General features: G+C 33.3%; 1 protein-coding gene across 3 annotated transcripts in view; it reads right to left on the bottom strand.

Annotated features, from left to right (window-relative positions):
• Positions 1 to 13182: 13182 nt before the first annotated feature.
• LOC145254775 (protein-glutamine gamma-glutamyltransferase K-like) overlaps positions 13183 to 23124 on the bottom strand; it is a 553491-nt gene continuing 543549 nt past the window's right edge. For all 3 annotated transcript variants that reach the window (XM_080113548.1, XM_080113549.1, XM_080113550.1), the window contains exons 12-14: positions 20325 to 20485; positions 17600 to 17736; positions 13183 to 14046 (exon numbers count right to left, since the gene is read on the bottom strand). In XM_080113548.1, coding sequence (XP_079969674.1) covers positions 13887 to 14046; positions 17600 to 17736; positions 20325 to 20485 — 458 coding nt within the window. In that variant the 3' untranslated portion in view covers positions 13183 to 13886. The remainder of the gene's footprint in view (positions 14047 to 17599; positions 17737 to 20324; positions 20486 to 23124) is intronic.

The raw sequence follows: 23124 nt of genomic DNA, 5'->3' as shown, positions 1-23124 counted from the left end.
TCGTTTTTATATATGCACCTTCTATTGAGATTTTAGTTAGCCAATCAGCCTCCTAGGATCCACCTCGCCTTTTCTTTCTGCCAATGAACATGTACTTACAGGACAAAGCCCCATTTGACCTCTGGTTGACCTGATTCTTTGTGTATGCTGTATTTAGCCTGGATATCTAGTGTCTTGACCTGTTTTAAATCTAGGTTAGGTTTTTTATGTTAGTTTATATATACATATATATATATATATATATATATATATATATACACATATATATATATATTTACATATTAATACATATATATATATATATATGTATATATATATATATATATATATATATATATATATATATATATATATACATACATATATGTGTGATGGTTTATGTATATGCATGTTTATTTATTTTATTTATTTGTTTATTTTCTATTGCTTTTGTTAGTTTTAAAGTTATTTGTATCTCTATCCTAGAGTAAATTTTATCCTGTGAACACAGTTGTTCGCTATTTCTCTCTTACAATTTAATAGCTGTTGGGGTTTTTTAAAGTACAGGATAGCAAATTTTTCATGAAGGCATAATCTACATGGGTCGTCTAGGTCTCTACAGGTGTTTGCTTGTCTTACTATTTTCAACTACCGGTGAACGTCCGCTTTCCTTGAGTTCCCAGTATTTTTTTGCTAGCGTTGTTTTCATACAGTGTTTTTATTGTTGAATGTACTTTTGTGGTCATAATATCGAGATTTGAAATCTAAGGAAGTCATACCTATGTAATATTTCTTGTTATTCGGGTTTTCTTTCGCAAATATTGTGGCTTGGTAAACTATGCTTTTGGTTAGACATTTATTTTGAAGTGGGCAAAGTGTGCGGTATCTACAGTTGCATTTATCTTGTTCGTTATTAGTATTTTTATTTTTATTTCTAGTTTGGTTGTTGTTGTCCAGAGTTGGTTTATTATTATTATTATTATTATTATTATTATTATTTCTGCTAGTTATATATGTCTTTTGTGTTAGTTTCATTTTTGTCATGGTGTCTACTTTTTTATTGTTTATTTTGTTGTTCTTTACATTGTTTTTATTTAATATTTTGTTAGACACTAGATATCCAGGCTAAATAGAGAATACACAAAGAATCAGGTCAACCAGAGGTCAAATGGGTCTTTGTCCTGTAAGTGCATGTTCATTGGCTGAAAGAAAGGGCGGGGTAGATACTAGAAAGCTGATTGGCTAACTAAAATCTCAATAGAAGGTGTGTATATAAAAACGACAGACAACCACAAAATTCGCACATATGCCTGAAGAATCCTAGAGTGGATGAAACGTGGAATATTCAGTGTAGCTTAATCGCCATATATATTTTATAAATTACTAACTAACTCTACCTACGTATTGAGCACTTTTGAAGTAAATGCTTAAAGTTTACGCATAAATTTATACTTTCGTATATTAATTTTATGTGAGTAAATGAAGTAGTTGTATATATATATATATATATATATATATATATATATATATATCTGTTTTTATTCATTACTTGTATATATTATCTATTATTTATAATTAGTAATTGCCATATCATATTAAATTCTATACTAGGTCTACTTTGTAATTAGTTATTCCCCAGCATATGTGCTGTTTCTTTGAGTCGTCTTAGTCTCCACCGTTCTTCTCTGTCTATAATTTTTACTTCGTCCCATAATGGTAGATGGTTTCTTCTTTTACTCCAAATATGGTCAGCTATATCCGATTTTTCAATCTCTCCACGTACTACGGTTTTTGATGTTCTGGGATTTCATATACACAGTTCTTAGTCATGATTTTTTCTGTAGGCGAATTTATTCTCACAAGCTGTTTCCCGAGAGTTGATTCCTGTCCTGATGTCATATGGATTACATATTCGTTGAAGTTTTTCGAATAAGCCCTTCATGCATGGTATACAAACTGTGGTGAGTTTCTGAATGGTGTCCTTTTGTGTTTGGTCCAGATTTCTTGGTGCTGATGTCATGCTCTCTGGATAGTTGTTTTGGTGGGGGGGGGTTCTCTCAGCCTGTACATCTCCTCTTGATATGCAGTGCTGTTACTACATGTTGTTTTTGTTCGTAGGCAATGGACAATTCCTTTCTTTAAATTATATGGATGGTGCGAGTTGAAGTTTAGGTACTATCCAGATATTTTAAGAACACAAACTTATCAAGTATTTTTTTATATAGAAAATAGTTTTCTTTTTAATGATTTTTAGTAATTTAAAGAGCATAAATTGCATTTAATCCAAAGCTGATTTTAATCTCGATAAGTCGCATGGAATTGTCTCCTCCTTATTTATAAAAAAATGGCTGCCAAAAATTATTAATCACTAAAAATCATAAAATTTGATTTTCGTAATTAAAAAACAAATACTTTATCAATTTACATGATTTTTTGAATATGACATCATCGTTCCATGACGAGTAGGTACACCATAAGTATTTGTTTGTATTTGCTGAAAACCAAGTTGTCATTATTATTACAAAAATCACATAAAATTTCACAATTATTATTAACATCTTGTCAGTTGCTTGTGCTTGTATGCGTTCATGTGTGTGTGACCCTTCCTTATTGAGGGCTTGACGTTCTGACATCAGAATCCCTTTATTTATACTTTCAAAAAGACTAAGTCAAGATAAAAATGGTGGAGAACAGAGGAGGTTAATTCGATTTGATCTTCATTCAAAATAACTCACCATTAGATCGTTTAATAATATCATGTGGCAACAAAAAATATCAAAAGGCAACAATGCTACACTTCCAACATTACTTTCTGCTATCAAGATGGTATGGTCTTTTAAGAAAGATTAGATCATATGGCATCACTGGAAGAAAACATAATGTAATTAAATCCTTCTTAAGTAAGAGAAAAATCCAGGTTGTCCTCAACGGTCCTACATCTAAACAATATGATATAAATACGGGAGTACCTCAGAGGTCTATCCTTGGACCTTTATTATTCCTGATATTCATAAATGACCTTCCTGATACAATTGTTTCTGAGATGGGTATATTTGCTGGTGCCACCACTCTCTATAACAGACACGAGGGGAAAACAAATGAACACATATCTAAGGAAATGGCAAAAACACTAGAGGATGACCTCCAATCTGTAGTGAAATGGGGACAAAAATAGATGGTCACATTTAATGTTGCCAAGACTAAACTTGTTTCCTTCAATAATTACAAGAAACCTTCTCTACCATTAATAGAACACATTACTCGAAAGTACTTCCTTTAAACTCTTCAGCCTAACGTTTACAGGGAACATGAACTGGAATAGATACATTGAGAGCATTGCCAATGCTGTTGCTCTCTACCGTGCTAGAAAACTACTTACACCTGAAAGCATCCTGAGAGTATCCTAAGCAACAAAACATAAAGCCATCATTTGCCTATGTATGGAGTACTGTTGTCACATTTGAGCTGGTGCATCTGCTACTTGTCTCTCACTCCTGGACAGGGTTCAAAAAAGAGTCACCAACCTGATAGGTCCTGAACTGTCATCTAGACTTCAATCTCTGTCCCATTGACGAAATGTTGCATTTTTCTGCCTGTTTTACAAGTACTTTAATGGTGAATGCTCTGACGAACTGCAAGCACTTGTACCCCCTCGACAAACATGACAAGCAGCTAAATCCCACCCCTTCACAGTAGAGATCCCTAGGTGTAAGAAAGCCTTCTACTCCAATAGTTTCTTCCCTAGAACTGCTAGACTTTGGAACTCGTTTCCGAGATTCTGCTTTCCCAACTGTACTGACATGCAGAAGTTCAAGTGTAATGTGAACAGACATCTTGCTACTCATCTCCCTTCATAATACCCTTGCAACTTATGTCCCCGATAGTAGCTCCCTACTTCAAAGTTGCACTGTGCCTTGTTTGGGGTGAAAATTGAATGATAAAAAAAAAAGAACCTTCCAACTGTAAAATACGGTTCACTGCTGACACAACTCGCTACTTCAATAGTCAATCCAAAATCCAACCCTTTTGAAAAATCAGGTTCTTCTTTTATATTCAACCGGGAACGTCTCATTTGCATATTGAGCAAGCATATAAAAAGGCGGCCATTTTCTTTTTTCATTTCTTTTCTTTTCTTTTCTGTCTACACAAGATCTTACAGGCTGCTGAAAGAATAGATTTGTCATAAATTAAATCATTTAATCACATATCACTTCAGAGCATTGCACTGTCTCATGTTCACACGTGGCGGGCTTCCCTAGAAACTTACCTACCCTCTCTCTCTCTCTCTCTCTCTCTCTCTCTCTCTCTCTCTCTCTCTCTCTCTCTCTTTGATCCATGTAACATCATATCGGTTTCTATTACTTCTCATAATCTAGTAATCTTAACCTCTAGTTCAACAATTGATCCCAAATGAACTTGCATTCTTGTTTTTATTAACTATCCGTTTTATAAACTAGAGCGTTTATTCACTTAATATTTAACAAATGTTATTTTTTTTTTACCAGACTTTTTTAACTGAAGAAGAACAATTCCAAACATCAATAAAAACCAAAGAATACCAGCTTAAAAAAGATTTAAAGAAATTATATACAACAATTCTACAGAAACAAATGTGAACACCGTCAAGAGAAAACTGATGGAGAACAGAGGAGGTTTATTTGATTTGATCTTCGTTTAAAATAACTAGTCATTGCGATGAGAGCGGAAACAAGGAGATCGATAATCACCATTTAATCGTATATCGTCAGAGGATAGCACTTTCTTACACATGGGATGCTTGCTCTTTCTCACTCTCTCTTTGAGCCATGTGGCATCATGTACGTTTCTATTAATTTCCATTAGTTTAGCAATACTAACTTCTAGTCCACCAATCGATTCCGAATAAACTTTCATTTATTGATTTTCACAACCGTTTTAAATACTAGTAAGTACAATATGCGGCATATTATATACGGCATATTATGTTGATACGTTGTTTCTCATTAAATCACCGGAGTTAAGCAACGTTGAAAAAAAAACAAAAAAACTCAAGAATACTAGCTTAAAAAAGAATGAACGGATTCTCGAGTACAAAAACTCTCTAATACTAGACTGTCGTTTATGTTTGATATTGGAATTTAATATGCAAAGTTTAACAGTTTCAAAAACCAAGCACATGCAAGATTTTTTTTAATAATAAAAAATTGAATTTATTTATGTAAAAAAATCTTGCAATGTATGGTCTTCTAAACCATTAAACTTTGAATTCAAATCTCAACTGTGCTTTTTAAACAGTGGATTTTCTATTATTCTGACACATGCACGCAACCGACGCCTCACACTGTATCGGACATTTAAAACTTCAATCTTCATCAACATCTGAAGATATGCCAGGCATTACCACCAGCATAGCACGTACAAGAATGAAAAAATATTATCTCGATTTTTTTGAAGATTCTTTTATGCGTCGAAAATTTGAATCTAATATTAATAAATAAATATATTTTTTTATTAATAATAAAATCTTGCACTTGTTTGGTCTTTTAAGCGGTTAAATTTTGAAATCATTTCATTTTGTTTTAGTGAGAGGATCAGCAAGTTGCAATAACTTGTAGATATCAAAAGCAAAGAAACAGACAATTTTTTTTTTAATTGGGGTTATCTCCCCTTTTTTTATTATATATCTCCTGTAGTGTTGTAAATAAATGAAAACGTAAAAAAAAGCTCTTTCCAAAACTTCATTGAACAAAATTCACAGCTACTAAAGCAAGAGAGAAAGAACGTGCAAAATCATGTGGCATGAAACTGAATTTGCATATCTAATTTTTTTTTTTTTTTTTCATTAGCGTTTCCTTTAAATGAAAATATAACAATCTCCCCCACTTGTAAAAGAGATTGTAAATAGTTTCTTTCTTTCTTTTTTTTTCTGTTTAATAAACCCAGTCGCTGGACTGGTCTGCGAATTTTGTTAGATCGGCATGGTCCTCTAGCAGTGTCAGAAATCAACATTAAAAATGCGTGAAAAAATTTGTAATAATTCGACCTATCTTTCCAAGCTTATAACTACTTGAAAAATGTAATTCAAACCCGTTTTTTTCAATTAAAGGGGCAAAGACCAAAATTTAAAAAAAATAACAGGTTTAATAGCAAATTATGCAATATTTGTTTTTTTTTGAAATCGGTTTTCTTTGAAAAGGATTTAAAGAAAATCAACGACTTTTAACTTGCTTCGATAAATATATGTATATATAAATTCCAAAAATTCACTTACCTATAAAAAAATACTATTCAATCGGTACTCCCATTCTTCATTGTTAAGAATTTATCCATATTTATATTTTAAATTCCATGTATTTTTTTAAATAAAAGAAATTTTTTAAACAACTATTTGAAAAAGCCGCCATTACGTAAGCATTGTTACGTGTTAGAGAAACGCCGGAAGTAGTGTTTGTTCTTGTTTTGAAATACGGATGGACAAAAGGAAGTAAAAACCACACTTCGCATTAACCGTCTCGTCTTGTGCGTGAAGAATTATATGTCTCCATAGGTGAAAACTGGTCAAATTTTGCTTATAAGTTTTTGCCTTAAAAAAACAAAAAAAAAAACAGTCGAGGAATTTTTTATTTTTATTTTTTTTCTTTTCTCAAAGAAATACATGCATTTTTGATTTAATATATTTTATTACTTCATTCACGCAACCAACGCCTCACACTGTATCGGACATTTAAAACCTCAATCTTCATCAACATCTGAAGATATGCTAGGCATTACCAACAGCATGGCACATACAAGAAAGAAAAATATTATCTCGATTTTTTTTTGAAGACTCTTTTATGAGTGAGATGATTAGCAAGTTGCAATAACTTGTAAGTACCATAAATGGAGTGAATTTTTTTTAATATTAAAAAAAAAAACATTGATGAAATAGAAATAAGTGTCGTAATTAAACAAAACTTTCTGTGCAATATAAGAAAATTATAAGGTTTCACTTAAAAAAATTCAATGTGGTTTTTAAAAAAAATGTTTTTAACTTTGGACTTTACAGGTAAATTTGCAAATAACTGTATTTTTTTGTTTTAAATTAGCTTATTTTATTTATTGCTCTTTTATCTCCAATTTGTGATATATAAATTTGAGGTGAGAAAATTAATTATTTTCATTTTAATAGACATTTCAAAATAAGGGGGGGTGAATTAAAAAAACCTTATCTAGAATATTATGTTCAGTTTATTGGAAAGAGCATAAATTTTCACATTGAACCTGAAAATATCGTAAAAATTGAACCAGTAGAAAAATTTTGATAGATTTTTAAAGGGAAAAAATTGAAAAAAAAATTAACTCGTAAAATTCAATTGATTTCATTACGTAAACAAAATGGCTACATGAAAGCTCGCAGGCACTTTGTAAACACTGTTTTATAAAAAATAAAAAATAATATTTCTATTGTCTTTTAAACGACTTTAATAGTTTATTTTGGAAGTATATTCTATAAAGAAAATAAACAACCCACTTTAAAAAGAGAATAACGAGTTTTTTTGTTTTTTTTAATATTTTATTCAGTTTTTTGTTAGGGGTGTCAAAAATTCCCCAAAAGTTCTGACATACCTTGTAGTCCTCTGGTAAGGTTGGTTCTCAGGGCTCTGACTATTATAGTCAAATTCATTTTCTGTGTTAGGTGTAGTACTAACGGGACTTGTTTCAGTCAACTGGGTCGGGTCTGCATTTGCAATGTCGGGTTGAATACTTTTAGCATGATTTTGAGGTCTATCAGAGCGTGGAAAGTCTTAAGTTCGAGTCCAGTTCGTTCTTAGGATGTTGACAATCTTCACGTGGTCTCTCCTGTAATTCCGAAAGTTTTTCTAGTCTTTGTAGAAATTATTCTGACTAGAAAAATATCAAGGAAACCAATGCCAATAATAGAATCTTCGGTTTCATATACAATGGTGATTGGAAATAATACACAACTAATAATTATTCGCATATTATTATTATTTTTTTTTTTTAGTGTTTCTTAAACACGGGAATATAATATTTCCCATAAAAGGTGTAGACGGTTACCAGTTATGCTGAAACTATAATTTTTCTGACCCCCCCCCCCCCAAAAAAAAGAACGTGAAATAGTAAAATATTTTTTTTTAGAGTAGTTACTTGAAATGTCTTATTGGAAAAAGGTGCAGGACTGCAGGACTAACAAACTACAGTAGCGTCCAAAAGTTAAGGAACGGTTGATCATTTTTATTGAGTGGCTTCTAACTTTATCTATGAAAAGGGGAAAAAAATTTGGGGGGTGAATTTTCCAATGTTTAATAATGGTAGTTAAATAAAAAAAAAAAAAATTTATTTTTGATTTTGAATACATATTAGCTTTTTACATATAAATAAATTTAATTAAATTACAAGCGTTCAAAGTTAAGAAACGAGGAAAATTAATACAAACTTTAGCAATTTTAATAACAACTTAACAATGTCGACTCCGAATATTCGAAAAAATCTATCTATACAAGAAAAACAGCTATTTTGTGACCATTGTGTTGTGATAAAAAAAAAACAAAAAAAAAAACAGGAGATTGCTAAAATATTGAACAGGTCTAAAAGCGTTGTTTTTGGGTTATTGAAAATAGAAAAAAAAAGTTTACCAATGACTGAAAAGAAAAAAATTGCGCCGACCCCAAATAACAACTAAGAGGGAGGATAGAAAAATCACTCAATCATCTCGTTCTGATCGCTTTCAAACTACGGCTTTTACATCCGCAACTGGACAAAAAAAAAATCCAGACAAACGATCTCACGAAGATTAAACGAAGTTGGATTATTTTCAAGAAGTCCATGCTTAAAGCCTTTAATTTCTATTAAAAATAAAAAAAGGTCAGATTGTTATTCACCGAAAAACATTTGTTTTGGGAAGAAAAAAATGGAAAAGATTAATTTTAGTGATGAACCTAAATTCACTCTTTTCGGATCAGACAAAAAACCACATGTCAAAAGAAAGAAATGGAGAAAGACCATCCCCCAAGTGCGCTAAAAGTACAGTAAAATTGAAGGGAGTAGTATAATGGTATGGGGCATGATATATTCAAACGGAACTGGCCCCTTTGTGAGTATTCATGGAAAAGTTAATGCCCGAATGTACAGAGAATTGATTAGAGAACATGTGGTTCTTAATCTTTCTGATTCTGATATCTTTATGCAAGACATCGCACCGTGCCATAAAGCAAAAATAGTTTTAGAAGAGCTAAATAGATTCAATATTTGCGTTATGGATTGGCCAGCTCAGATACCCGACCTGAATCGAATTGAAAATGTTTGGAAAATTATTGGTGATAAGATCACAGAAAAAAAAAATCTTGATAATTTATGGGAATGTATAAGAAAATCCTGGAATAATATTTCACCTATAACATGTAAACGATTAGTTCTGTCTTGCAGCAAAAGATGCCATAGTGTGATTGAAAACGAAGGGATTTTCACTAAATACTAAAAGGATTCGTTGTCTATTTCATTAATAATTCCCCCCCCCCTCGTTCCTTAACTTGTGGACACCAATAATTTAAATTTATTTATATGCAAAAAAACTAATATAAAAAAAAAAAAAAAAAAAACTCCCATTATTAAACATTAGAAAATTCACCAAAAATGTTTTTCCCTTTTTCTAAAATAAAGTTAGAAGCCATTAAAAAAAAAAAAAAAAAAAAAAAAAAAAAGATCGACCGTTCCTTAACTTTTGGACGCTACTGTACATTCCTTCAATGAATGGATAGTGTACTGATGTGGTTTCGTGACCTGTCAGTCAATCAAAATCGAAGGCATAGGAATAGTCATACACCAGACAGTAAAGTTGCTCAACTATAGAATTCCTATGCCGTCAACCCCAGAGAAAGGTTTTCCACTAAATCTCCGATTAGCATTTTTTTTTAATATTTTTTTTTTTACACAGTGATCACCACTTATCAAGGCCCGGAAGCCACTCAGGGATAAGGGTTATTGCAAGTACATTACGTTAGTGTGGAGATTTGATGAAGTGTTTACTTAAGGGGGCGGTTCATTAGGAATTTGTTAACGTTGGACTTGAAGAAATCCAAGTTGTAGTCCGGTGGGAAGCAGGCAGACGGAACAGAGTTCCACAGGCGTGCAGTTCTAAGAAAGAAGCTTTGTTCATGGAATCCACGTTTTGATTTAGGCACAGATATAGAGTGGGGGAAATTTTTCACAGTGGATTTAGCTAGACGGGTGTTTTTCGTGAAAGATTGGCGAGGGGGGACCAGAGATTGGAGTTCAGACGAGCACCTGCCATGGAAATAACGATAAAACAAGGATAGGCTCGCAACGTCTCTTCTGTGGGAGAGAGGTTGCAGGGTAGAGAAAAGGGCATCCCCCACTAAGCCACGAAGTCTATTTTGTACTCTGTCAAGGCAGGATAGGCTGTTTTTAGCAGCTCCTGCCCAGATATGGCAAAAGTATTCCATCCTTGGACGTACTTGGCTTTTATATAGATAGAGAATGGCATCAGTAGTGAGATATCTTCTGGAGCAGTAGAAGGATCCCACCATCTTTCCAGCGACCTTGGCAACAGACTTGATGTACGTGTTCCATTTCAGATCACGAGTAAAGGTCAAACCCAAACGAAAGAAGCTGGTATATTCACTGCAGAAAACTTGCACATACTATAACGACCCAAACATAGCATTCTTTCTCTTTTTTTCCGGTCTATTAGTATTACAATAAGATTAATTTCTGCGATAACTGTTACGTTTATATTTTGTGGCATGTTTCTCGTTATTGGCATAGCTTTTGGTTTTGCATTTTGCTTGTTCAGCGTTCTCAGCATAAATGTTCGATGAATCTCCTTTTATAACCTCCTACCTGCAATTTTTATAGAACCATTTTTTTTTTAAGAAGCATTAAAAAATCTTTGGAAGTAAATAACCAAGAGGCAGTGATCAAAAAATGGTTTGTTTTTATTATTGAAGACAAACATTGAAATAATAATTTTTTTTCTGATTTTTTATTGAGCGTACAAAATGTAGTTTAGTTTTTCTTTTAAAGAAAGAAAAAAAAATGTCAGCAAAAACGTTTGCTGTTCAGTCAGAAAAGGGTTATCGCTTTTGTAATTTAAAAAGAAAATGTTGCATTTTTTTTTTAAACTAAATTTTCACCACTTATCAAGGCCAAAAGTCAATCAAGGATAAGAGTTAAAAGACATTCCGGTACTTATGCAGAATTGTAATTTTGAGACGATTCCAATATTTCCTCTTATTCCTTACAATTACCGATTCCAAGTATTTTAAAATCTTTAAATATTTAACTATAGAGTGTTTATGTTTTTTTCCGGATTACTGTAATAAAAAACTTTATACTTTCGCCAACATTAAAAAATTAAAAGCGCTCAGTTTAACTGATGATTTAAATTCAATAAATATTTATCGTTAGTGGAAATTTTAAAATGAAAAATTAAGTTTGAAAAAAAAAAAAAGAATAAATAAAGAGAATCGTTTTGGGGATTGGAAATTAGACATGTTTTCTCCCGATCCTGATACCTTGAAAAATTCTATTTATTTATTTTTTTTTCTAATTCCGTTTAATCGTCCTAACACTGTTATACTATTAGGCGAAAGTACATAATAGTTTTAAAAAATACCTCCTTTCCCCATGTTAAGAATAGGTTTCTAAATAATAGTGTTATTATTTCAACACGGTCCGTATTCTACAAGTGTACCACTGTACCAACGTTTATTTTTTATTTTTTCCTTTTCATTCCTTCTTTCTATTTTTCTTTCTTTCTTCTTTCCATTTTTCTTTCTTTTGTTTACATTTTTTTTTAATTCGGTGCTTACATTTTTTTTTTGTTTTTGTTATTTCTTTCTTGTTTCTTTCTTTTTTTTTAAATTGTTGGTACTTACACAGAATACGGACCATACTGAAATAATGACGTTATCATTTAGAAACCCATGAAGTGAAGAGAGCATTTTTCAAACTATTCTGTACCTTCATTTAAAATTTAATAAATAAAAGATTATCGTAAAAATTGAATTTAACTTGAAAATTCTATCTACAGACAATACGCTCCGTATTCTGTATAAGTATCGTTTTTTTTTTTGTTTAGTTTTCAATGTAAATATTTTTGCTTTTATCTTTTTTTCTTTTTTTTTCTTCTTTTTATAATTAAAAAAAAATCTTCGTTTTTGTACATATAATTATTTTTCTTTTCGGTTTCCTTCCTTTTTGTTCATTTTTTTCTTTTTATTCATTTTCTTTCTTTTTTAATTCTGTTTTTCTTTAATTTTCAATTCTTGAAATCGTAATTACACCTATTTTACTCAATCCTTTTCTTTCTTTAATAATTTTTCTTCTTTTCTCTCTCTTTCGTTCTTTGGAAATTTATCGTTTTTCTTTCATTTTCTTTCTTTCCTTTTTGTATTTTCTCTTCTTTATCATTTTTATTTTCTATCTCGGGTTTGTATTACTATACACATAGATTCAAAAACGTTGTCAAAAATCAAATATATAAAAAAATAAATGTTACCAAAGGCAAGATAGGTTACTACTCTACCTATCTACAAAAGTTTTTAGTTGTTTTACTCACTTTAAAACGTGGGATCTTCCGAAAATCATACAGTGTTTATCGATATATTTGAAAAAGAAAAATGGCAGGTTGCTCGCTGTTGAATACAGTAAGTTTGGGAAAATTAGTTCAAACTAAATAATTATACAAAATACTGTTAGGAACCCATCGAATATATGTCGGCCTATGTCACGGTAACATATATCGAGTGAGTTTCTAACAGTAGTTTGTATAATTATTTAGTTTGAACTCATTTTCCCAAACTTACCGTATTCAACATCGAGCACGCCGCCATTTTTCATTTTCAAATATATGGATAAACACCGTATGATTTTCGAAAGATTTCACGTTTTAAAGTGAGTAAACCCAAACCACTAAAAACTTTTGCAGGTAGACGAGTAACTTATCTTGTCTTTAATAATATATATTTGTAATATATTTGATTTTTGACAACTTTTTCGATTCTACAGGGTGACCGAAAAGTCCCAGGACACTGTATCCTTTTCGAATTTTAGGAGACTGAAACCTATTTTTGTATCTAGATGTACAGGGTGGCCGAAAAGTCCCAGGACACTGTATAGTGTCCTGGGACTTTTCGGCCACCCTGTATGTGTATATTAACACAAACCCTCTTTCATTTAATCTTCCACTCTCTCTTCCTCTCCTTTTCTTTTTTTTCTTAGCCCTTTCTCTCCATTAGGATTCTTCGCCATTCTCCGACCCTTCCTTTAGCAATTGTTTCCAATTTCGGAAACTTCCATTTTCTAAATACTTTACAAAAGCTCAACCCTTCCTCAACCCAGCAGAACTATGACAGAGATTTTAGTGCTTGTGCATTATAATTGGATATAAAAAAATAATGCATTTTAAGTAAAAAAAAAAACAAAAAAACATTACGTACTTACTTGTCATGTCAAAATTAGTAAAAATTCCAAAAATTACGAAAAACTGACCGAGTAGAAAAATAGTTTAAAAAATCGAATAATGCAGTTTTGTCGGTGTCTTTTATTGCAGTATATTTCGCATCACTGACTTATCTCCCTTGTTTTTCTGCGATTTCAAATTAGAAAATGGCGGATAGAAAACATACAATAATATAGCGATATTTCTTTGTAAAAAAAAATAGTTCCAGCAGATTTTTTACTTGACCAGTTTTTGTAAGTTTGGAAATTTTTACAAATTTCAACATGATACGTAATTACGTAATAGTGTTTTTATTTGAAGTGCATATTTATATTAAATTATGATGCACAAGTATTGAGGTTTTTCTTGCAATTTTTTTTTCATTCTCCATATTCTCTCTCTCTTCCAACGGGTTTCTGCAACCTCTTCTCTGTCCATTCTGGTCAAACTCCTCTATCGCCATTTCTCAGTTGGTCTTGGTTTCCTCGACCACGTCAACCTCGATCACACCGGTGATGTCGACAATTTGTTTACAATAAAAATTGGCAATCACCTCCTTCCGCCCAAGACGACGAGCCTTCAGTTGGACATTCTCGCGGAATTCTTCACCTGGAGCAATTGATTTCCTAAAAAAAAAAAAAAAAAAATATATATATATATATATATATATATATATATCATTATTTATTCATCAAACCTCTTTGCGGGATGTCTTATTTTAATTTTTTAAACATCCAATTCGTATTATTTGGATTATTCGGACTACTGTTCTCATTTTCAATGCTATTTTCACAACTTTTCAGTCGATGTAATCTCCGACCTTCTACACGAGAATTTTTCTGCCAAACTTGAAAATCTGAATAGAATTTCGAACAATCTAAAGGGGGTGGCATGCTCTCTTTCCGTCAGCCATGACCAAGTGTTAAGTAATTCGCAATTGTATTCTGAGTATCGCACACACTAAGAATTGAACCATCAACTTGCGGAATAGTGTCACTTATAACTGAATTTTACTCAGAACTTTATCCGTTACACCACAGGTCCTTGCGGATAATTCTAGAATGAATTATGGGAACTGTAAACCTATTGATTTTGTCTTTTGTTTTAATAGTAATTTTACATTGTTATTATCTATGATTTATAATTAACGTCTATAATTTATAATTCATACCAGAATTGTTTGCAAGAACACGTGGCGTAGTGGATGAAGTACTAGGTAAAATTCAGTTTGAAGTGCAACTCTCTTGAAGGTTGAAGGTTCAATCCTCAGTGCAGGCGATATTCAGAATACAGTTGCAAATTGCTTAGGACTTCTACCCGGAATGTGAGTATACTAACGCCATGGATTAAATGAAGGGTTCTGTTCGAAATTCTATGATGATTCCCGAATTTGACAGAAAGATTCTCGAGTTCGACAAGATGCACCTTAAGGGGGTCAGAGATTACATGGGCTGAAATGTTGTGAAAATAACACTCAAGATGAGAACAGTAGTCTGATTGACCCAAACAATACGAATTATCAATTCTCATCTAAAAAAAAACAAAAACAAAAACAAAAAAAATCCGAATTCTATCAATTGTGGTTTCATCTTCCTAACTATAAACGGAGTGAAAAAAAGAAAAGTAAGGAAGCGGTCTCTCAGTCAACCCATTACGCCTGTACTTTCTGTTCATAAGATTTCTTGCTAATTACATTATATTCGTACCATTTCTTCCGGTCATTTAATGCTAATAATAATTAATTAATACTAAAATAAAAATTACTTTTCTTAATTTTTCTGATGCGGAATTGGTTATTCATATTATATAGATTCAACGGGCTACTGTTCTAACCTTGAGTGTCATTTTCACAACGTTTCGATTGATATAACCTCCGACCTTCTTCAGGTGTATCTTGTCGAACTCAGTATTCTTTCTCACCACAATTTTTGAACTGGGAAAATGGCCGCCTAATGACGACCTCAAATCCAATAAGGATTCAACTGAACGCTATAACTATGCAGTAGGGATAAAAATCAACAAGACATACTTTGGCACAAAATCAGTTCCAACACAGCAGCAATGCAGGAAATATTTTGGCAGGCAAATGTACTTGATAAAAGGACAATTCAATGTTTGGTGGCCAAATTCCGAGAAGCAAGAAGTGTGGTACAGGTCTACAAAAGGCATAATGGTCGACAGCGTCTGGCTAAAATTTCTGACAATATTCAGATTTTATAGGAATGCCTTGAGGAATCCCCCAAAATCAACACACTGCCACTCACAAGAAACTAGCATTTGAAGAATATGAGTTTAGTGGATCCTCTGTGATGACTTTAATCTATTTCCTTAAAAAAAATCAGATCTTGCAGAGACAAACCGGTAGCAATAAAACAGAACGATAAACATTTTGTGAAGATATCAGACAAAGGATTGAAAACGACCGGAGCTGATTGGATTTGATTTTGTTAGATAATAATAGAGCAATACCAAAATATGTGCTAGTCGACACTTATTATGATCGTTATAATATTTGAAAAAATAAAATGGTATCATAGCGAAATAAATATTTACAGATAACATCATTTATGTTAAGATGTTTTAATAGAAAAGAATGTTAGAACACAAACAATAATTTCAAAATAGGTTGACGTCTAGAATCTGACAGTCTTATGTAGATTTTATTAACACTAACGTGAACCTCGGGTAGAGCATAAAAACATGTATGATTTTTAGTTAAAAAGAGATTGAGAGAGAGAGGGAGAAAGAGAGAGAGAGAGAGAAAGAGAGAGAGAGAGAGAGAAAGAGAGCAGACAGAGTCGGAATCGAGAGAGGGAAAAAGACGGTTCATGGACGGTGATGTCTCCCAGTAGTGGGGATCAGAATGCGTTAGCCTAGGACCAGCATTGCAACTTCCAATGGGGTGAAATGTCGGTAAATAAAGTTGCTGAAAAGACAACCCAAGATTTGTTGATTCATTGGGATGAACATTCATTGCAGCTTTTCCGGTGATCCGTCAAACAAAATCCAAGATGGATCAGGTGTGTTTCTCTGATTATCCCGATGTTACAAATCCAGAGAACTGTTATTTGTACTTTTCTATTGTAAATGTTACATGTCCGTTGTTAAACTGTATCTGTTAATATATCCACACTGTTGCAAAGCTATACAAGCATCAATTCAATGAGCAATAGAAAAACTAGATTAGACGAACATACGTATATACACACGTCATATAGACGACTGTAATACGTATATACAAATGTATATACACTCTTTAGAAGAATATTTTTTAGCACTAGACAATGCACGACTTTAGACACATGTACATAATATATACAACAATTTTCTTTAATGACGAGACTCACTGTCATTTGAGATAACACATCAACAATATGTACTTCTGAGCTCAGGTACAGTTCTATGAATATACCTATCGCTCTCCTAGCCAACAAAAAGTGCCTGTATGGTGTGCCATCTGATAAAATAGCATTATCGGAACATACTTCTTTGGCGATGAGGATGAGGTGACTGTAACAGAGCGCAGGGGCGCATATGACAGCAACAGCAGCTATATGCAAATAACTGAGCCATGTGTAAGGTGACGTTACAGCGAGGAAGAAGGAAAGAAAAAGATTATAAAAAAAGAAAAATGTGGATACTTGATGTTAGAGACAGAGAGAGACGTGTTACACATGTGGCCTAATAGTGACAGGAAAGGAAGCGTCCTAAACATGGTCCGAACAATACAAATTATCAACCCAAACAAAGACAGAGTACTATTTGTTTGATACAGCAGTCTTGTTAACCACATTGGAGTACGAAAGCACTTTTGAACAAAAGACAAGGCATTATTCCACAAAATATCTGTAAATAAATGTCTGTTGTTTCAACTGAAAAAAAAAAAGAATTGCGTTTTCTTCTTGTCTTGGTTTCTTTGCAATTGTCTGCATACAACATGTGATTCCCAAAAGTTGACATGTAGCGAACTACATTACATGACAATGGAAACAAACTATTAAATTGCACAAAGTTTATGTCTGCATTGATAAGATTTCAATTTCAATCAAATTTGAAAGATACAATCTCCCATCATTCAGCTACTATTTGGTGAAAACATTTTTTTCTAAAAGTTTCTTCTATAAAAAATTTAAGATGAAAAAGAAAATGAGGTGGATATCATTTTGCCTTGTTACTTACTTGACCTTAATTGGAGCCACTCTCTGCATTCCTGGCCCCTCAATATTCAGGTGTCCCCCACTTAGAGGTATGGTGAGTGTATTGGTGAATTTGACCATGACATCAAAGGCTTTCCCTATGCAGACGCTTGTGTCCGCCTGTCAAATAGAAATGAAACATATTGATTATGAAAAACACACAAACAAATTATAATTCGTTATCTGAAATGAAAAAGAAAAACAATTGCAATTTTTGTAGTCTTTTTTTTTTTTTTTACATGGTCATCACTTATCAAGGCCCGGAAGCCACTCGAGATAAGGGTTATTGCGTGTACAGTAATTAATGGGAAAATATCGTAGTAGTCGTTAGTAATGGAGATTTGATAAAGTGTCTTACTTAAAGGGGCGGTTTCTCGGGAATTTGTTTATGTTGGACTTGAAGGCATCCAAGTTGTAGTCAGATGGAAAACAGGCAAACGGAACAGAGTTCCACAGCCTGCACTTCTAAGAAAGAAGGTTTGTTCATGGAATACGTTTTGATTTTGGCACAGACAAAGAGTAGGAAAAATTATTGAGAGTGGTTTTAGTTAGACGGGTGTTTTTCGTGAAATATTGGCATGGGGGACCAGAGATTGGAGCTCAGACGAGCACTTGCCATGGAAATAACGATAAAACAAAGACAGGCTCGCAACGTCTCGTCTGTGAGAAAGAGGTTGTAGGGAAGAGAAAAGGGCATCCCCCACTAAGCCACAAAATCTATTTTGTACTCTGTCAAGGCAGGATAGGCTGCTTTTAGCAGCTCCTACCCAGATGTGACAGCAGTACTCCATCCTTGGGCGTACTTGGCTTTTATATAGATAGAGAATTGCATCAGCAGTGAGATATCTTCTGGAGCGTTAGAAGGATCCTACCATTTTTCCAGCAACATTGGCAACAGACTTGATGTACGTGTTCCATTTCAGATCAGGAGTAAAAGTCAATCCCAGAAGCTTGTCAAATCAAGGAGCCTCCCCAAGACGAGATCCATCTATTTCAATTGATGCCAGATGGGAATCAGAGCATTGATGATGTAAAGATAGGAGCTTGGTTTTAGATGCATTAAAAGTAACCAGCCACCTCTTCCCCCACTGTACCACGCACTCAAGATCAGAGGAGAGAGAATTAGAGAGAACTTTGTCATTTACGGCCTTTGATGTGTTGCCATAGATGGCCGTGTCATCAGCATAGATCTCAACGAATGATTTAAGTATGTGTTTTGGGAGATCATTGCTGTAGATCAGGAAGAGAGTTGGGCCCAGAATGGACCCCTGATGGACTCCAGCATTAATACTATGGGCCTCTGATTTCTGGCCATCAACCACTACTCTTATGAGCCTATCAGAGAGAAACGATTTAATAATTGTCTTGAGAATATTTGTATATTACTGTCATGGAACAACTTTTCTGGTTTCATTTTGAAGAGCGCAGAACAAGGAGAGACAATGAAATTTCAGAACTGGGAGAATCAAAAATGTCAACAAATATCAACAAGTATACAACAACACAAAATAGCGCATTAATTATCTGAACATTTATTGAATTTAAATAAAATTTTAAAAATTCTAATAACACAAAATAAAATATTAATTATCTGAACATTTATTGAATTAAAATAAAATTTTAAAAATTCTAATAACACAAAATAAAATATTAATTATCTGAACATTTATTGAATTTAAATAACATTTTTAAAATTCTAATAACACAAAATAAAATATTAATTATCTGAACATTTATTGAATTTAAATAACATTTTTAAAATTCTAATAACACAAAATAAAATATTAATTATCTGAACATTTATTGAATTAAAATAAAATTAAGAAAATTCTAATAACACTAACGTACAGTACTTGCAATAACCCTTATCCCTGAGTGGCTTCCGGGCCTTAATAAGTGGTCACCACCGTGTAAAAAAAAAAAAAAATTTAAAAAAATAAAAAATTTTTACACAAAAATTCTGAAATGTATGAAAGTTGTCAAAGTGAATGACTTTTAAAATTTATAAATTTTATGAACAATGTTTAATGGAATGCTTTGTGGCTTTTTTTTTTGTCATGAAAAAAACATTTTTTAAGAAAATTCTAATGACACAAGTGCATTGTCTCTCCCTGTTCTGCGCTCTTCAAAATGAAACCAAAAAAAGTTGTCCGGTGACAAAAATGCACAAGGTCCGTTTTAGGATATTTAATTTCAAAGTTTGCTTAATAATGGCGATCATTAGAATCTGGAATCAGGGTACCATGATGGATGTGTCCCCAAGAGTGACTGTGCAGTCTGTTGTGTGAATGGCAGTCCCTATTGCAACCAGTACAGATAAAGAAGGAGACTTTGGTTGCAAAGACTTCTTCAGCATACCTTCTTGAGTCTCCTGTCTCTGCCCTGCGCTTTACCTCCACCTCTCTTCCTTTGGTGACCAGCAATGCATATTTCCCTCAAATATCGTGCCTCATGTGACCACCAGTTCATAAAGAGCAGGGGCGGCCATTTTTGTTCTTTCTTTATCCCTTTCCTGAAACGGACGGCACGTTATAATCACAGACTCATATGCTAATAACGATGACAAACAAACTTTTACATTTAGATGTGGCTTGTCTGATAGGATAATTTTACTTTTAGCAACACAAGATTTTAAAAAGGTGGAATTACTTTTGGAATGCCGCTCGTAACATAGACTTATCTCTCATATGCTAACAAGAATGACAAACCTTCAAATCTAGATGTGGCTTGTCTAACCAAAAGGCTTCTCGTGTGATATATCTCTGGCCAGTCTCACTCACGGATGCCAAACAGTACATCACAATGTGTGCATCGGCGTCCAAACTGTTGACGTACTCGCTGCACTTGAGTGACAGACTCACTGTACTCTCTGAAAATAAAAGTAAAATGAAAATGAATTATTGAAAATAGAATATTTATGTTAATCTAAAATTTAAAACAACTTTGTTGCTCATCTGCCTTAACGTGTAAATAAATAATGAATAGGAAAGAGAAGAGTGTTTGCATTTTGTTTCATTTTAATTTAATCGAAATTCTCAGAAAACAAGGGGCCCTCCCTCCCTCCCAGGAGTTAACACTTGAACTCTGTATGAGATACATAGTTATTCGAATATTCCATTAAATTTCATTTATGTCTAAAATGCTGAGTTAGTAAAGAAATTAAGAATATTAATTTACCTCTCCCCAATTGACTACTTAAAATGTTATCGTATATTAAATTAAATTATATTTTTAAATTAACCGTTAAAAGAAAAGCGTGATCGTATTCTGAACTTCAGCTAGTGACGTTTTAAGAAATTGTTAGATTAAAAGCAGAAAGGGGGGGGGTCTTCCCAAAGTCAGCTAGTGATGTATTAAGGAATTGCCAGATAATGTTTTAAGGAATTGCCAGATAATGTTTTAAGGAATTGCCAGATAACATTTTAAGGAATTGCCAGATAACGTTTTAAGGAATTTCCAGATAACGTTTTAAGGAATTGCCAGATAATGTTTTAAGGAATTTCCAGATAACGTTTTAAGGAATTGCCAGATAATGTTTTAAGGAATTGCCAAATAACGTTTTAAGGAATTGCCAGATAACGTTTTAAGGAATTGCCAGATAACGTTTTAAGGAATTGCCAGATAGAGTTCAAAGGTACGTTCAAGGATGGAGTACTGTTGCCACATCTGGGCAGGAGCTGCTAGAAAGGACTTGTCCTGCCTTGATAGAGTTCAAAATAGACTTTGTAGCCTCGTAGGAGATGTTTTTTCTCTTCCCTGCAACCTCTATCTCATAGAAGAGATGTTGCGAGTTTGTCTCTGATTTATCGTTATTTTCATGGAAAGTGCTCGACTGAGCTACAATCTATGGTCTTCCCTCGCCAAACTTTCACAAGAAACACTCGTCTACCTGAAATCGCTATCAATAATTCCCCCCACTCTTTATCTGTGCCTAAACCTAAACGTAGATTCCATGAACAAAACTTCTTTCTTAGAACTGCATGCCTGTGGAATTGTCTTCCGTTTTCCTGCTTTCCAGCTGACTACAGTATGGTTGTCTTAAAGTCTAACATAAACAAGTTCTTGATGAGCCGTTCAACTTAAGTTAACAAATTTACCGAATTTCCATTACTAACGATTACTATATTGTCCAATTGTCTACTGTACACTCTTAACCCTTATCCTCGAGTGGTCTCTGGGCCTTGATAAGTGGTGGTGCCTATATAAAAATATATCCTCCAATCTAACATTTAAAACAAATTTATTTGTAACGGAATCGATATGTTCCTTCAAGGGTTTTTTTTTTACCTTAGGTTTGGAAAATAAAAGCAACCTCAATATTTTATTTTCCTTTAATAAAATTCGGACCAATATAATTACCGTTCGAGTCTATTTTTATTTGCTCTTTTATTTAGTTCCTCTACTTTGCTTTACATGTTTCTTTTTTCCTTTTTTCTTTTCTCTTTCAATTCGTTACCTAGGAAAACGGATTTTGATAACGTCCCCAAAATTCCGTCAATTTACCTCTCCCTAACTGACCAGTTAAAATGTTATAATATATCCTCCAATATAACATTTAAAACAAATTTATTTGTAACAGAGCACGTATGAACGCGTGTGAAAATATCAGCAGCAGCCGAAGGATAGCTGGCTAGCGAGGGTATTAGCAGCAGCCATTAAAGCACGTATGCAAATTAGCAGGTGTGCACACGCGCTTGCGTCACAGGAAAATGGGGGAAAATACTCAACGTGGTCGAAAGACAAGCAAAGTGCGCGTCGGGTAAAATGGACGTATGAAAGTCGAAAGTGAGAAATGGCTGACTATGGCAAGCGTGAGGTCGGGGGTGAGAGACTTTTTTTAAGCCCAGAGACCCCCCCCCCAAATAATAATAATGAAATGCGTTGTTTTGGAAGAAACACGAATAAATGCATTTCATTTGCAATTTTCAAAAATGTTGAGTCAGCTTTATTTATTTTTGTTTGTTTGTTCCTTTGCGACGGTATCAGACGGTGTTTGGGGGAGTATGTTTGAACTGTATCGACAGAGTTAAAAAGTAATGGCCACGCCTTGTTATTTATCGATCATCTGCGCTAACGTGTAAATAAAAGATGATTAGAAAAGAGAAGAGTGTTAACAATTTGTTTTATTTTACTTTAATCGAAATTCTCAGAAAACAAAGATCCCTCCCTCCTAAAGACTAACACTTGATCTCTATATGAGACACATTGTTATTCGAATATTCCATTAAATTTCATTTACGTCTCAAATGTTGAGTTAGTAAATTAAAGAATAATAATTTACCTCTCCCCAGCTGACCAGTTAAAATGTTATAGTATATCTTTCTTATGGTCTCTTCGTCTTGCTGGATTCCAGGACTAGGATTCGCCTAGTCTGGTGGAGTATCTAGCTTAGTACTATTAGCATAGGCAATTTCACTTAGAATAAATGCATGATTTCTAGTATTAGCCAGTGTGGGTTAGCCATACTGAGGAGATCTTATTTGGGCCGCGAATACTATGTGATTTTGA

The sequence above is a fragment of the Euprymna scolopes genome, chromosome 30 (assembly GCF_053919585.1).
Source record: "Euprymna scolopes isolate OS-2025 chromosome 30, ASM5391958v1, whole genome shotgun sequence".
Lineage (NCBI taxonomy): Eukaryota > Metazoa > Mollusca > Cephalopoda > Sepiida > Sepiolidae > Euprymna > Euprymna scolopes.
Note: the sequence above shows the minus strand (reverse complement) of the source record. Positions and strands in the feature narration are given on the sequence as shown.